Below are 17,517 nucleotides of genomic sequence, written 5' to 3' on the forward strand. Positions count from 1 at the left end.
ACATGTTTGCGCCTGTTCCAAGTCAGGAGTCTCTGGCCTTTGTTAGTCTTGTATTATTTTAATTTTGGTTTCTTGTGTACAATTTGGAAATTAGTATGGCGTTCATTATCACTGGACTATATATATATATATATAGTATATATTTGTTAAGGGGCCAACTGAAGGACGCCTCCGGGTGCGGGAATTTCTCGCTACATTGAAGACCTGTTGGTGACCTTCTGCTCAGTGTAGGTTTTTTTCTTTGGTCGGGTTGTTGTCTCTTTGACACATTCCTCATTTTCCATTCTCAATTTTACAATGGTACGTAAATTAAGATTTTATTCGAAAAGACGGATTTTTCTACATGTTCTACATGTACCAAAAAAATGTACAACTATTGAATATTGTAAATGTTTAATGATGATACATGTCCAGATCTAGATCGAACTGCTTTGCTTCGTGGCGAAAGTACGAATATAGAAAAATCACAGATTTATATTACAACTAGAAAGTCCTCGAACAGTTGAAGAAATCATCAGAATTTGTTTATTGTAAGTTATTTTGTACATGTATAGCTATAATGCGAACCCGAAATTGTGAAATCGCAACTAAGCGTACTTTGGAAAAGCGACGGTTCTATGAAAACCTATTGTCAAGTTCAAGTTCTGTTTCGACATCATTGTAATATATGTCACTGAACGTTAAAATTCAATCCTTTATTTCGTCTTCGTCTTCGTCAAATAGTGCTGTTGGTTTCTTTTTATTATTATTACATACTAGTATACATGAATACACCACAAGTTATTCCTATGTAATCTCATTTAGATATTTAGTAGTTTAAACATATTTTATTGTTCTAAACAAATGGATTAGAAATTTAGTGCATGCAAAGTAAATTTTAAAGATGACAATGATTGCAGTATCTGTGTGAATCTACTTCTCAATCACGCTTCATAAAGATATTACAGAATATTCAAGATTTACAACTTTTCGTGAATATGATTGCCAATGGAATAAACCATGCAGCAGATTTCAAAATAACCATATTAATTTGTGTCTGAATTATAACAACTGAAACTGTAATTCTGCTGTAGTGCACCTTTAGAACTTGTATTTCAGATAATTTGACCACGTGACAAGAAATTATACAATAAACATTGGTCACGCACGATAGGTTCTGATGTAAGACACGTACCGTTACAATACCCAGTTTACACGCATCAGCGCACACAGGTTTCTCGAATGGGGCAGTTGATTGGAGGAAAGTTACCAAAAACCACGCCTACCTTTACCTATTATCCAATCAAACGCCTTTGACATAAACATAAATAATACATGAGTAATATTACAGAGATTTTGAAAAAAGTTGAGACTCTAAATTCTAACTTGAAATTATAAATTTATGCTCGTAATGCATTTTCGCAATTTACAATAAATGTTATACATACTTTCACCTATCTAGTGAGGAAAAAATAGAAATTAAAAAAAATTGCAATTTACAACTATTTCGAATTATAGTGCACAGCAAGGACGTATATTTGTTTTCCGTCCTTGTGCACAGTTTGTGATAAATGGGTGTCAAAATGTATTAAACAGAAACCCAAAGACCAGTTTCAAGAAGAATTCTTTGCTTTTATGCAGAATCGCATAAAACATAATGCTGTCATTTTCAAAAAGAATTATCAATTAGAAAACTCCTTTTTACATTTCTAAATTCATATATTACGCAGATATAGATGTGGTAGTTGCCGATTGAGTCCAGAAGGTTTCAGGATTTACACAGAGAAGACAGAATATGTCGTCTCTGTGACACAAACAACATTGATGATGAGTACCATTACATTATGAATTGTAGAACATATAAACTATAGAAAAAGAAGGAAATGTTTAAGGAACTACTGTTAGTCAAACCCTTATATCTTTAAAGTTGATCAACAGTTAAACTCATCAAATATTGTAATATTAGAAAAACTATGTAAAAGTTATAAATGTGAAAGTCAGTCCTCCAAGCTAATTTAATTGTATCGTTTACACATGCATGTACTAATTTTACCTTATAGTTATGTGTATGTATGTTCTTGACAACTAATAATTGAAGTTTTATGAGAAATAAAGTATTCGTATTCCTTTAAACATGTAAACCATAAATTGCAGTACACGAAGACAGCCTACGGGTAAAGTACAAGTGAATATATCACAAAAAGAGTATATCCTCATCCATACGCGTCCTTGTAAATGCCGAAAACTTTGGATTTTCTTTGAAAATTACCTGAGAGGTTATAAAAGATCTAGAAAAGACCAAAAATGAATTGAAATAAAAGATTTTTGTGTAGACGAGTTACAACATTGCATAAGCATGATTAGGAAATTTGAACAAAAAAAGTTCGTGCTCATCTTTGTAGTGGCGAAAAACACGCATATCGAGTTACGTAGACGAAAAAGAATAATTACATTCATAATAATTATGATGTAAATTCACGAAATTAAAAGGTTATAATTAGAAAACAATCAAAAACACGATTCGTCATTCCCCATGTATAATTATAGATTAAAACAAAATTATAATTTTAATTCTGAAATTCAAAAGGCATGTTTCTGATACGTGACAGTTCAGCGAACACTATTACATGAAATGCACGATGATATTGACCGAAAACAAAGGTGAAAAATTCAAATTGTAAAATCATTCGCTGAACGGTAGAATTTCTATCAATCATTCAACGATATAAAAAGACTTTTGAGTGTAAAAGTATGATAGAAATACTTTTAATTTATTGAAATGCCTGTTATATTGTTCCAGTCATTGGTTACTAGTGCATGATTGTCAGTCCATTTCGATATTTCATAGCACTTTTACAAATTCTGAAAAAAAAAAGAAAAGAAAAAACTAATATTCCCATGGGAAAAATATATCTTCCCATGAGAAGAAAATTGTCCCGCAAAGTGTTCAACTCCCACAAAAGGGAATCTAACCAACTAAGAAATGCATAATCATCTGTAGATTGATTTTTATATATGAAACGATGTGTATTGATTTTACTTGGTTCAATGTTCAGTGGCAAGTATTTTATACATGTATATGCGCAGATTCTTTCATCGTTGAAGACCCTCTAGCGACTATAAAGATGAACAGGAATACAAACGCTGACCATTGATAATTTGTATTTTTGTTAAGCTCTGACTTTGTGTTCGATTAGGTCCCGTGTATGTTTACCCCATATTCCTTTATTTTCTATAAAGGCGTCTGTTTTGACAGTAAGTTGACACGACTTAATCATGTTAATACTAGTTAAACCCTTAAATGTAAGACACCAGATGGAAATACTCAAAAAGGACAGCCAGTTTGGTTCTCTTTAATGTTAGAGTTCAAATCTTCATGAAGAAACGACTATATGTTTTCTGTATTCAGCATAGAATAATATCTTCTAAACTATATTTTTTCGCACAATGTCTGGATATTGGTGGACATGCATTATTGCGAAACCAGACATTTACAAATGAAAATTAACACTTAGACTATAGACATTTAGTAGGGAAGTAAATGAACAAAAGACAAGTAATTCAGAAACATAAAATTGAGAATGGAAATAGGGAATGCATGGATCACGCAAAATTAAGCAGGGCGACATCGGAGTAATGGGAATTTGCTTCTTGCAAGACATTCGCCGTGAAAACAATTTGATATGAAGACAAGCCTTTGTACTGTGACTTTGTTTTAAAATTTCAAACATGAGGCTGTTACGGCCCTGGTCAATGTTTTTAAGCAATACATAGTTTCCTTTCATTTTGTTGTTGGCTTTCTGAAATAAATGTTTACATATTATAGACTATCATGATCCTTTTTTTTCAATTTCAGTTAAACACTATGTCTGATTTGCTTTTTCAGAAACTTTAGCATGTTTAAATGTCTTTTTCTTTTTCTTCATCTTTTTGAAACCCTAGTTTTGTATTACCACTGACCAGTTCAGTAAAAAAACAGCTGCTTCATGTTTGTATAAATGTGTTTATAACCTTTCTAACATGCTATTATTTTCCGTTATTTTTTATTCCGTGTCTATAGATAGTCTTGATCGGAGAGTCAAGATTTATTTTGTCTGTTGGTTGCTTGGCTAGCGTAAGCTAATCGATTTACCTCACATTTTGAAGTTGGATGGAGATTGTTTTTAAATAAATGCCGTACCTTTGTACTTTGGTTTCCTGTCGGTTTTTTCTCAATTTTAAATTGGGAAGTTTTATCATTTGTTTTGCATGATTATTAATTTTGACTTGCAAATGAACAATTAATAAATCTAGTCCCATGTGTGCTAGCGAAATGTCTTTAGTGTAATCTCGGAGTGTAATTTTTATTTCAACTTTTACGTTTGCTTCAGCACAACCTAAAACACGAAAACTTTCATTTTCTTGTAAGAATGAGATTCGTTACTTCAAACAAAAATCGCTTTTATCTTTTTTTTTTTTTTTTTTTGCAGTAAAAGACCGGTTTCTTAAAAAAAACTTTCATACAATCGACTAAACGAAGTATAAGCTTCGGGAAGGTCAAGGATTATAACATATTTTTCGTAATTTTGCAAAAATCGAAAATTTACGGTAATTAATGGTCGAATTGAAGCTTAATACCTACCAAAAAATCTCAATGAGCGAAAAGACTTTCATTTTAGTCATCTCTGGTGTATTTATGATGGCTTGGTTTGAAGCGAGAACAGACGAACTATGCTTACTAGTGTTGCATAAAAAAACATGAGGATATGGTTTGTCCTTTATGAATCTATATTGCAAATTTGACTCATATAAGGATAATGTTTGTCTCATAGAAAAATCGGTAGTTTTAACCGATAATTTATTTTTCGATTTTTATCGGATATAGTAGTTATTTGGAAAAATACAAACCGTATAATTAATTATTAAAGTTTCGTATGCATCATAAATCAACCGGCTCCGGCAACTTTTGACTTGTTCTAATATCAATAGTAATGATTTTCAGCGGAGAAAAAGATAGATATTTTGGTCGTGGTTGAAAGAATCGTAAAAGTGTTATTTTTCTAAATTCTGTTTGTTTAATCGGACAAAGTAGAGTCTTAATTTGATTTTTTTTGCCGAACTGGACTCTATATTGTGTATTGAATTGAAAGTTTGCAAACGTTCCGACCAATGAAATTCATTTTAATATGTAACGCGAACTTCAACGAGAGCACCTAGATGAAATATTTTATCTATACTACAATCAGTTTTAACTTAGAAATTTCCGCTCAAATATATAGGAAATAAAATTATATGAAAACAACAATGCAGAATGTTTCTTTTCCATTTTTTTTTAACAATGTTTATGTTCATTTCAATTTGGTAAGTAGACTTATATTTAATGCCCAAAACGTAAATATATGTTTTCTTTTAAAACATTAAAAAACGTGAGAGTATGCCGATAAATAGCCAGTCTAGGTCGTTAAACTTAAATCAACTTACCCATCGTTATCGCAGACTAAAATTTATCTCATATATATATATTTTCATTTATTACAAGTACGTCAGGGTGCATGACAGCACAATAATCTTTTTACAGAATCGTAAGAACAATATTTTTGTTTAATATTTGCTTCTCTTCCACAATTAACGCCCGATTTGCCAGTGACCGGTATTACAATTTAACACAGTTTTAAAAGTTCAGTGGGCTGCTACTTCATTTATAATTTTGGGTATGACTTTCTGTTTATCATATTCAACATACGTCAACATTGTCTTCATCAATTTTATTATTCAATTCATCAAAACCTTGTTTTTCATTACAAGCTTTTCCGTATATCAATATACGGCAAGAGAATGAATATTTGTTGCTTACCGGAAATATAAGATACATCGATTTAAATTATGTACACAATAAATAATTGCTGTGTAGTTTCCATGTCTACATTTGATTTACGAGTACAATATAGTAAACATAAAAAGAGAAAAGAGAAACGGTAAATATACAGGAATACATAAAGTTTCGTAAATAGTTGCAAAGGACCACATGTTACTTACATGCCATGAGGTTTCATAGCATTCAGTAATTTTTGAAACGCACATATATATGTGCGATAAAGATCTAGTGCATTTGAGCAAATTAAATTTATGTTATCCATCTAACTATTTTATTTTCAACAGATTCCCTAGTTTGACATTTTTAAACCACGCGTGCATATATATTTTAATGTTTTTATTTAAATGCCTTATATATGAAAATGTCACGTGTATTATACGTTCGTTTAATTAAATTGTGGAGAATGTGACTTAATAAGACTACGCATTTAAAGTTTGAAACAAAAAACGATAGATACATCGAGGTCGTTTTGCTTGGGTGATTTACCTGTAAAAAGCTCGGGTCTCATCCATGTTTAAAACGAATTAATGGATGTTTGAAATAGTTTAACGGGGGCGTGGCCTATCAGTTTAACGCAACTAACCAGCAACTTGATTTCAATTGATTCACCGCAGAGAAATCTATTTGACTGGCGTTAAAATGAATTGATATGAATTGATATGAATTAAATATAATTTTTAATTTTTGTCAATCTTTATCAATAAACGATCAATCTCATTTAAATAGCGTTAACACGTTTTTGTCCGTTCAAGTTAAATTCAGGTTACTAGTGCACATTCTATAGGTGCCTGACCGGCAACCCAAGTCAGGAGCCTATTACAGTAGTTCATTGGTTGTTGTTGATTCATGTCGGTCATTGTTTTTTGTAAATTATATTGTTATCAATTAGCCCGTTAGTTTTCTCCATTGAATGGTTTCATATTTTTCAGTCCACTATACGATATAATTGCACTTACATCCACTTCACTTGAATGATGAAAATACTAATCTCATTGGCATGCCGCATTTCCTTATTTTTTGTATTTGTATTGTCACATGAATACCGACACGTAAAATGTATAAGATGATTTTATTGGATCTAAGTATTGTCAGTGGCTATTTTTGAGGGCATATTATATCTTCATTATTTTTGGTCTATGGTAGAGTCACATGATACTCTCTATTTATGCTCTCCTTGTGTATTTCGGTAAGTAACCAGATCAAACTAGTAGGTGCAGATTCAGACAGGTGCACACCCAACGCTCCTTTCCTAAAACAAGTGTAAATTTTAATGTATAGGTATAACATGACAGCCATTTTCGTTCAAAATATGACCCGTAAGTCGAGAGCCCCACTCCCCCGTGAATCACACCCTGAATCCGCACTCGGTTAGTAAGAACTAGGGATTAATTCTGAGGAGATATTTCTCTACTTCATTACACAGTCGTCAAATAGTTAATAGTTTTAACATTTCGTCATTCAAAGAATTCTTTTATGGCCAAATTTTATATTATGTAATACATGTATCTATCAGACTAAATACAGAAAATATTCATATTTAAAAGCGGATACAGCAATACTTACATAATCAAATATTATTGGTGAATAGTTACAAAATAATGGCAAGGTAACAAGTAGAGCCAATGTCAGTGTTATCGTCTTGATCCGATTTCTCATGTTCAAATCTCACCTGGAATAATATACAGTGAAACCTGACTAAACCGAACCCTTTCGGGACTTGAGATTTTGTTCGGTTTTGGCAGGTATTCGGTTTCATCAGGTTCACAATGCATAAAATGTGATATGATTGGTCTTCAGAACAAGTTTGGATTAGACAGGTTTCCGGTTTATTCAGGGTTCGGTTTAATCAGGTTTCACTGTAACATGAATAATGGAAGATGTAGTATGATTGCCAATGACACAACTCCCCATCAGAGACCAAATAACGAAGATGTAAACACCTATAATAGTTCATCGTAAGGCCTTCAACAATGAGCAAAACCCATACCGCATAAGTAGCTATAAAATGCTCTGAACGCACCAGGAGACCACCCCCTTGACCCGCCTCTCAGTGATGACTTGGAATATATAGTAAAGAGCTCTCGATTAATGAAATTTGTAGGATTCGATGTGCTCTAAAGGGGTGTAAGCTACGAGATGTAAAAAAAATCGCTTTTAGCAGCCAGTTTAATTCAATTTTGCCAAAATGATGCAAGGAACATCGCCGTTTCCAGCTATTACAAGGAAAACCATATCAAAAATCGTCAGCGGAAAGTGAAACACGGGTAACCATTTTTGATTGACTGAATCGATACACACAAACTCATTCTTAAATAGGTAAAAACGAGTATTCACTTATTTTTTTAACTTATAATACAAAATCAAACAGACCTAGAAAAATCCAATTGCACGTGTTTGCTATATTAATATCTATAATTATGTTTATATCAGGTTATATAACCGTCGGCAGTCATCGGAGGTCACCTCAAGGGTTTATTAATTGCGTCTAGACTATTAAAAACACACGAAATGCTACTACATATTACCGACTCCATGCATCGTATACTGTTTATTCAATTAGAATGTTTAGAACTTGAATAAACGTTTGAGTATATGTTATATATCAAACATGGGAATTTGAGTCAAAACGGTGAACACGAATTTGCAAGCGATTGTCCCTTTTATTGTGAAGAATGAATGTATATCATATTCTTATCAGTCAGTAAAATTCCAAGAGACCTTAGCTTCGTATAAAAGTGTTTATCATCTGTACCCACATGCACTTGTCTCAGATTTTTGAACGATTATTGGGAACCCTACGCCCCTGCATATATAATATATATGTCTGTTAACAGATGCATATTCCTGTACATATTTTGCATTTCTCTAATAGAGTATTTCATCATTCTAACAAAATGTATGTCAATGTATTCTAAATATATTGCTTATTGATTTTACAAACTATTCAATTATGTAAAAAGTGTCTTGAAAATATAATTACATGCAAAACTAGATTATACTTGAAACAAACTATACAAATAATGTTAAGCAAAAGCAGAGAAATTTATGATAAGCAAAAACAAAAAAAAAGCATTGATAGCAAAACATATAAAACCAAACGCAATGCTTACCCCACGATTTAGATGCCAAGGTAAACTTGAAACAATATAACCTCTTCATGGGACGAAATCATATATCACTCATCAAAACGAAATTCTACTTTTGATTATTATTTACTATAATTGAATGGCAATCCTATTACTCAGACAGCTGAATTATATTAATATTTAATAGTATTACATATTCGACCTTGTATAAATTTCAATACTTCATACTAAGTATTTAAATAACTAATGAAAATAGTGTCATAGTGACTTTAACTGACCATCAATGAAAAGAGTAAATACTAGAAATAATATCATAATCCTAATTAACATAAAAGAATAAACAAATTAAAACAGCATGCTTCCTTCTTTCATTTCTAAAATAAGATTCTATTCTGTAAATAAGTAAATAGATCCAAACTACATGTTTCAATGAATATTGTAGTATCAAAACAGATCAAAAGTACAATCCTGAAAGTTAAAAATATATATACATGTAAATAAAAACTATTGAAAATTCGCCCTTCCACACGATTACTTTTACACAAATTGTGGTTGGACACCACGGGCACTTGTCTCAGACCCCCTTATATACCTTAACATAACATTAAGGTACATAGGAAAACAATTCTGAGAAAAATTCCTGTGTTGGACACACTCAAAATTGAGTTCTTTTGTATGTAATCAGATTGTCTGTGACGTGTCTGTGTGTGATGTATATGTTCTACTCATGATGTTCTACTTTGGTTATTGAAATTCGTATACTTATTGTTTTGTGTTGTATGTCATCCTATGGCCGGGCTCTCCATCCAAATAACAATTTATAAAAGTAAACCATTATAGGTCAAGGTACGGTCTTCAACACGAAGCCTTGGCTAACACCGAACAACAAGCTATCAAGGGCCCCACTTGTGTAAAACCATTCAAACGGGTAAACCAACGGTCTAATCTATATAAAAAAAAAAGAAACGAGAAACTCGTACTAATTTCTCGTCGGGACACAGAAAAGAAAGGGGTCCAGTATCCTCTGGTCGTGTACCCTGATCGAATATTTTATTCAAAACAGTGCATGAGACATAAAAAGACTCCCGTTTAAATTCAAGTTCATCTTTAAAATATTTTTTTTATGTTAATAAAAGCAGTAGCAGAGGTCCAGTGGTCGATTTCCAATGTCTTCAAAAGCCATTGTATATTGAAAATCCCGACTGATTGAAATGAATCCTGATATTATGAAAGATATTTAAATTGTCAATTTCGCATTATTAACATTAAAGTGAAATTAATAATTTACCTTATAAGTGATATGCAAGTAAAGTCTTTGTTAACAAATCCACGTTGCATTCTTCATATTACAGATGGAGATCCGTTTCTATATGTCATACGTGAGTGAATATACTATAAATAACTCACTTGGGTAGAATACATTAATATAAAATCATCAATAAAATCATCCAAACGGAAACAAATAAATTACTGCATTCTTTTTTATTTTTTATTGATCTTTTTGGTGTTCAAACTACAGTGCATACATACAACATGTATGGCATTGTTATACTATTGACATTATGCAAATAAGACATAGTAAAAAATTACAAGCTAGTGGTGTAAATATTTAGTATATGATACGTCTTAAGAATACTTTGGAATACATTATACCATAACAATATTAAAAAATAAATTTAATTAAATAGCTTTCATAAATTCACCCCATCTGTTGGCAAATGACTCGTGTTTGTCTTTAGAAATATATAAATATTCTAATATCTGCAGACGTCTTTTAAAAAATTTAAGAAAAGATTGCACAGATATGAACAGGCTGTCTAATTGTGTGTTCTTTACATAATAAATGTAATATTTTGCCTGTAGAATGCAATAATTTAGAACTAAGTTATCAGAACTCAATACACCAAAAATGACACTGTCTTTATTCAAGAATAGTTTTTCTCCAAAAACTGAATACCACCAATTTGAAAAATCTCTCCAAAATTGTTTTATTTCTGTACATTCAAAAAATGTATGCTCTATAGTTTCTATTTCTTTACAACTGGCACATTAATTAGTTAAGGAAAGTTTATATTTTTCAAGAAGATAATTATGTGAGACTATTCTGTGTAGTAATTTATATTGAAAAGCTTGTAGTTTGCTTTCTATAGTACATTTGAAAGCTAATGAATAAATATTTTTCCATTGTTCGTCACTAATTTCTATATTAAAACTTTCTTCCCATCTTTGTTGTGAAATAGGAGAAACACTTCCCCGATCGACAAAAAGTGAATATACATCTTTAGCAAATAATTTACTGATAGGCATTTTTTTATTCTCATGCTCAAAAACGAATCCAAATGAGTTGCTGTTAGGTGACATGTGTTGTTGTAATAACAAATCTTTCCAGTCACGTGGTATAGCCAGCTTAATAGATAGAATGTCTACAAAAGTGACATTCAGGTTATATTTTTTGTTAATAGCGTCATGAGACAAAAAATTGCCTTTATCATCTACAATATCATTGATGAACCTTATGCCTTTCATATACCAAGATCTGTAAAAAATACTCTTTTGATCAATTTTGATAAACGGATTGAACCAAATAAATTCTTTTCTAACATGAAATGCATTTAACGATTTTACTGCATTCATTTAAGTTCATAAGATCTATAGAAAAAAACAGGAAAAGTGATGTTTCGGCTAAGGCCAATGTTGTTTCGTTAAGTCTCCCAATAGAAATCATCTAAGGGAACGACCATTTATTTATTTTTTTCAAAGGGGAGAGGGGGTATGTTTTTTTCCTTTGAAAAATCTAACCCCAATTCAATCCTCCCAAAAATATCGTGGTCATGCAAATGATAAAAAAAAAATATTTTAAATTCAGATTTTCCCAATACCTTAATCATAGTGTTAAATTATAAGGGAAAAAATTGATTCAGTGATAGCGTAAAAAAACAAATAAAATGCTTCCGATTTTTTTTATATCTAAGACAAGAAACAATACCCCCCCCCCCCTTTTTCCCTTTTTGAAGTGAATTGGTTACTCCTTCACATTCTTCTTAAGATGCTCAAATATCTTATTCTATATGTACAATTACATATAGAAATTTTAAAAATTTCAACCAAAACAATTTTTTATTAGATCTGCAATCTACACCTTTTCATGAAATTGAATTTGAAGAAAACCCCTCTGACTGTCTACAATTGTTTTATGATATGTTGAACAAGGCTTTAGATAAACATGCTCCTGTTGTTAAAAAGAGAGTTAAAAGGGACAGGCAGCCTGAATGGTATAACAGTGAAATCATTTACGCTAGGAATATGAGAGATAAATATAATGCACTTGGTTTATGGAGTGAGTATAAATTTTGGAGAAATAAAACTAAACAAATTGTAGATAACTCAAAAAAGAATTATTATAAAAATATGGTAAAAGACTCCAATGACCCTAAAACCTTATGGAAATGTCTTCACAGTCTGAACCCAAAAGTTAAAAATACACCATATGAGCTAGCCACAGAAGATAACAATACAACTAAAAGTAAAAAATGTATAGCTGATACTTTTAATAACTTTTTCACTTCCTGTGCTGAAAAACTAAGAGAACAAGGAAATTATACACCTGTTAACAAAGCAGATTTTAGTAATCTAAGTAAATTTGTTAAAAATAAATTACATAAACATGAAAAATTTTCTATACCACCAGTGAACATGAATGAGCTATTTAATGACTTAGCAAAACTTGATATAAATAAAGCATCTGGTATGGATAATATTGGACCAAAAATCCTAAGATTAAGTGCCCCTTTTATTGCATCACCTCTCACATATATATTTAACAGAATGATAGATACTGGTATATGTCCTTCTGAAGAATGCTAAGGTAACACCAGTTTTCAAGGATGGTGACAAGCTTCTAGCAACAAATTACAGACCTATATCTGTTCTTTCAACTTTATCAAAATTAATAGAAAAACATGTTTCTAATAAAATGTACAAATATTTATCAAAACTTAAACTTTTACACCCTACACAATCTGGTTTCAGGCCCCAACATTCTTGTCAAACTGCACTTATCAATATCATTGACAAATGGTTGCAAGAAATGAATGATGGTAATTTAAATCTAGCAATTTTATTAGATTTTAAAAAAGCTTTTGATTTGGTAGATCATGATATTCTTTGTTTAAAGCTTAAAATTTATGGATTTAGTGAGGCTTCTGTTAGTTTTTTCAAGTCATACCTCAATAAAAGAAAACAGCAGGTAAACATTTGTAATGTTTATTCTGAACAACAACATGTAAAATTTGGTGTCCCCCAAGGTTCTATACTTGGTCCCCTATTGTTTGTACTATTTATAAATGACCTTCCCTTATGCATTGAAAATTGTGAAACAGACCTATATGCTGATGACACCACTCTTCATAAATCTGGGAAAAACATAGAAAACATACATGATGATGTTCAAGAAGATTTATACAGGGTTGAAGAGTGGTGTAAAATGAACAACATGTTCATTAACGCAAATAAAACAAAATGTTTGGTTACTGGAACAAAACAGAAACTATCAATTCAGACCTGTCAACCAAACTTGATAATAAACTCAAAAGTATTACAAAATTCTTCATGTGAAAAATTATTAGGTGTTAAAATTGACAACACACTTAACTGGAAAAATCAAATTGACCAAGTGTGTGTTAATATATCATCCAGAATATACCTTCTTTCTAAAATAAAGAAATTTTTAGATATAAATGCAAGGAAAACATATTACAATGGGTATATTCTTCCCTTAATTGACTACTGCTGTATTATTTGGGGTGAATGTAAAAATGAAGGGATAACAAGAATTTTAAAACTCCAAAAAAGGGCAGCAAGATTAATTCTAGATGCAGATCCTTTATCCCCCTCAGCCCCCTTATTTAAAAAACTTGGGTGGATGACAGTTGACAATAGAATAAAATACCACAAATATTTACTTCTATATAAATGTATGCATATGGAAGCACCAATGTACCTAGTTCAAAAGTTTAAACTGAAATCAGATAATAATCCTTACTCCTTAAGAGGCGTCACTCAAGGTAATCTGATAGTTCCTAAGCCAAAAGCTGAACTATTTAAGAAATCCTTTGCTTATTCTGGATCAGTTTTATGGAATGGACTACCACACACAATGCGTAAAGCTCAAAACACTTTTACTTTTAAGCAAAGTATCAAGAAGTACCTAACACAACCCTGATAAGAAATGTTTGCTACAATGTATTTGTATATTTTTTATTTTTTATTTTCATTTGATTTTTTGACTACATGTATACATCTTAAACAGCATTATATCTTATGTTAATAACTATACATTGAACTACATGAGTGTAAATTAACTATGTGTAAATATCTGTTTTGATTGTATTGTAATTTGTATGTGAGGGCCTCAGGGAAGATTAGTTTATTGTAACTAACTGAGTTTACCCTCTTTAAATAAAGAATTTATTATTATTATTATTATTATTACATAACACAGGTATAGATCTATAGATGATACCTTTACATAACACAGGTATGGATAGATACATGCTACCTTTGCATAACACAGGTATACTGGGATACATGCTACCTTTACTGACATAACACAGGTATACTGGGATACATGCTACCTTTACTGACATAACACAGGTATACTGGGATACATGCTACCTTTACTGACATAACACAGGCATACTGGGATACATGCTACCTTTACTGACATAACACAGGTATACTGGGATACAGGCTACCTTTACTGACATAACGCAGGTATACTGGGATACATGCATGATACCTTAAAACAGATTACACAGGTAAAACAAATTCTCAGAAGTATCCCTTACTTGTAGATTTATTTTCTGACTACTGTTCTTAACACACCACTGACTTTGAGAAATAAAAAAAATATTGTATAAAAAACGTTATGAATGTAGAATACTGTAAATTCAGAAATTATTGCGTACATTTATTGTTGCGATTTTGTCCTTTTAGACATAAATGCGATTTTAATTTTTACGATTTTGAGAAAAATCCTGTTTAATCCATATAAAATATTTCAAAATGCGAGTTTAAATTATTGCGTTTACATCTCTGTCGATTTTTTTGCAAAAATAAAAACCTCGCATTTATTTCTGAATTTACAAAAATACTTCGGAAAAAGTGTGAACAAAACATTAAGTATATAAACATATAATTGAACGAATAAACAAATATAATTCTATAAATGTGTGATTAACTTTTAGCTTCTATATCAATATTTATAATATTTTGTTTATCTTTATTGTCATAATTATAAACACAATATTAAATTTGCGACAAAAAACCAACACAAACAAATATAATATGGCAAAGAAATAAATTCTATAAGAAATGAACACATGGAAAAAAATGTAAGACTCATGCCCTTAGTTCTAATAAGTGTTCTATGAAGGCGCCAATATTTTTAACTTGATCCATGAAAGATAGGTTTTATAGCATTTTTTTTAACTTTTTGTTCATGCATAATAGACATACAATTATGAGAAGGTAAACAATATACATATACAATATATTTCTTTGTTCTGTGCACTGCAACATTTGAAGTGTTTTTTCCGGGTGACCAACACACAGTTGAAAATGTGAACATTTTCGATTTTTTTTTTTCAGTATTTTTTTTTTTTTATTTCGATCAGCTCAGGTCTTAGCGCTGTATCCTGTTAAAAAGTTAAATAATGTAAATTAAGGCATCATGTATCTTTATAGGTTGGGGTTTTTCATTACACAATTGCTGTCGGATTTTATAGGTAAAATTTGATACTTTTTTACTTTGTTAACCTAACCACGCTGATAATAAAAACATGTAAACCATGATTGTAAATTATCGTCTCTTATAAAAAAAAAATTCATGTACACGTAAAACCTCTTATCACATATTTGTAATGAATACCTTCGGTTTTGCATATGCAATAACCTCAAAATTGCCCGGGGCAAAAAAGAGATATTGATATTGTGCCCTGATTCCAAATGACGTGACGTCATTGCGTCCTTAACGACAACGGCGAGCAATGACGGTGTTGTAATTGAACTTTTTTCTCCTCTCTGCAAAACTTAAATATGTGATAAATAGATTATAACATGTCTTTTCCATATTGGCCCTGGTATCATCCCGAGACTCCCAGCTTTAGCCGAGGGCCGATATGGGTCGAGGGATGATACCAGGGCCAATATGTAAAAGGGCATGTTATAATCTATACTTATTTCATTTGTATAGAAAATTGTAATAAAGGCTTGATAAACTGCAATTTAAACTAGAGGGCTGCTCTAAAGAGCCTGTGTCGCTCACCCTGGTCTATATGCATATTATACAAAGGACAAAGATGGATTCATGGCAAAATTGTGTTTTGGTGATGATGATGTGTTTGTAGATCTTACTTTACTAAACATTCTTGCTGCTAACAAATAGCTCTATCAATAATGAACTTGGTCCATTAGTTACAGTGGAAAATATTTTGTAAAAACTTACAAAATTAATGAAAATTGTTAAAGATTGACTATAAAGGGCAATAACTCTTTAAGGGGTCAATTGAACATTTTGGTCATGTTGACTTATTTGTAGGTCTTGCTTTGCTGTACATTATTGCTCTTTACAGTTTATCTCTATCTCTAATAATATTCAAGATAATAACCAAAAGCTGAAATTTTCTTAAAATTACCAATTTAGAGGTAGCAACCCAACAAAATTTCAGGGCAGAGAGATGTTGACCTAATCAACAATTTTATCATCGTCAGATTTGCTCTAAATGCTTTGGTTTAGAGATATGAGTCAAAAACTGCATTTTACCCCATGTACTATGTTTAGCCATGTCGGCCATCTTGGTTTGCGGGCAAGGTCATCGAACACATTTTTTTAGTCTACATACCCTCATAATGATTATGGCCAAGTTTGAGAAGTGAATAGACCATGACAAAAATCTCTATTTAGTTGATCTCGTATTTCTGATCTTTTAAGTCTTTTTAGTTTCTTTGACTTAGCTTGGTTAAATTTGTCTCAGTAGTTTCAGGACAAAAATCTACCAAAAAATGTCAAAAACTGACTATGAAGGACAATAACACCTAAAAGAGTCAATTGACCATTTTCGTCATTTGACTTTTTGTAGATCTTACTTTGTTGAACAATTGTGGTATTTACAGTTTATCTCTATCTATTATAATGTTCAAGATAATAATCAAAAACTAAAATTTCTATAAAATTACTCATTCTGAGACAGTTACCCATCAACAAGTTGACTGATGCTTCTAAAAATTTCAGGGAAGATAAATCTTGTTCTGATGAACATTTTTACCCCGGTCAGATTTGCTCTAAATGCTTTAGTTTCAGAGCTATAAGCCAAAAACTGCATTGGACCCCTATGTTCAGTCTATTTAACGCCATGTCGGCCATCATTTTGGTTAATGGACGGGGTCATCGGATACATTTTTTAAACTAGATACACTAAGGATGATTTAGGCCAAGTTTGGTTTCATTTGGTCCAGTAGTTACAGAAGAGAAGATTTTTCTAAAAGTTAACGGACTACGACGGACGACTAATGATGAGAAAAGCTCACTTGGTCCTTTGG

General features: G+C 31.4%; 1 protein-coding gene across 6 annotated transcripts in view; it reads right to left on the reverse strand.

Moving 5' to 3' along the window:
- Window positions 1–10,299, reverse strand: part of LOC143044811 (uncharacterized) — a 32,374-nt gene extending 22,075 nt beyond the window's left edge. The window contains exons 1-2 of one of the 6 annotated variants that reach the window (XM_076216985.1): window positions 10,208–10,299; window positions 7,397–7,502 (exon numbers count right to left, since the gene is read on the reverse strand). In XM_076216985.1, coding sequence (XP_076073100.1) covers window positions 7,397–7,489 — 93 coding nt within the window. In that variant the 5' untranslated portion in view covers window positions 7,490–7,502; window positions 10,208–10,299. Of the gene's footprint in view, window positions 1–7,396; window positions 7,690–8,943; window positions 9,065–10,207 lie in introns of those variants that run through there. The other 5 variants (XM_076216982.1, XM_076216984.1, XM_076216983.1 and 2 more) reach the window with 5 other exon arrangements.
- Between the last annotated feature and the right edge of the window lie 7,218 nt (window positions 10,300–17,517).

Source organism: Mytilus galloprovincialis, chromosome 9 (assembly GCF_965363235.1).
Source record: "Mytilus galloprovincialis chromosome 9, xbMytGall1.hap1.1, whole genome shotgun sequence".
Taxonomy (NCBI): Eukaryota; Metazoa; Mollusca; class Bivalvia; order Mytilida; family Mytilidae; genus Mytilus; species Mytilus galloprovincialis.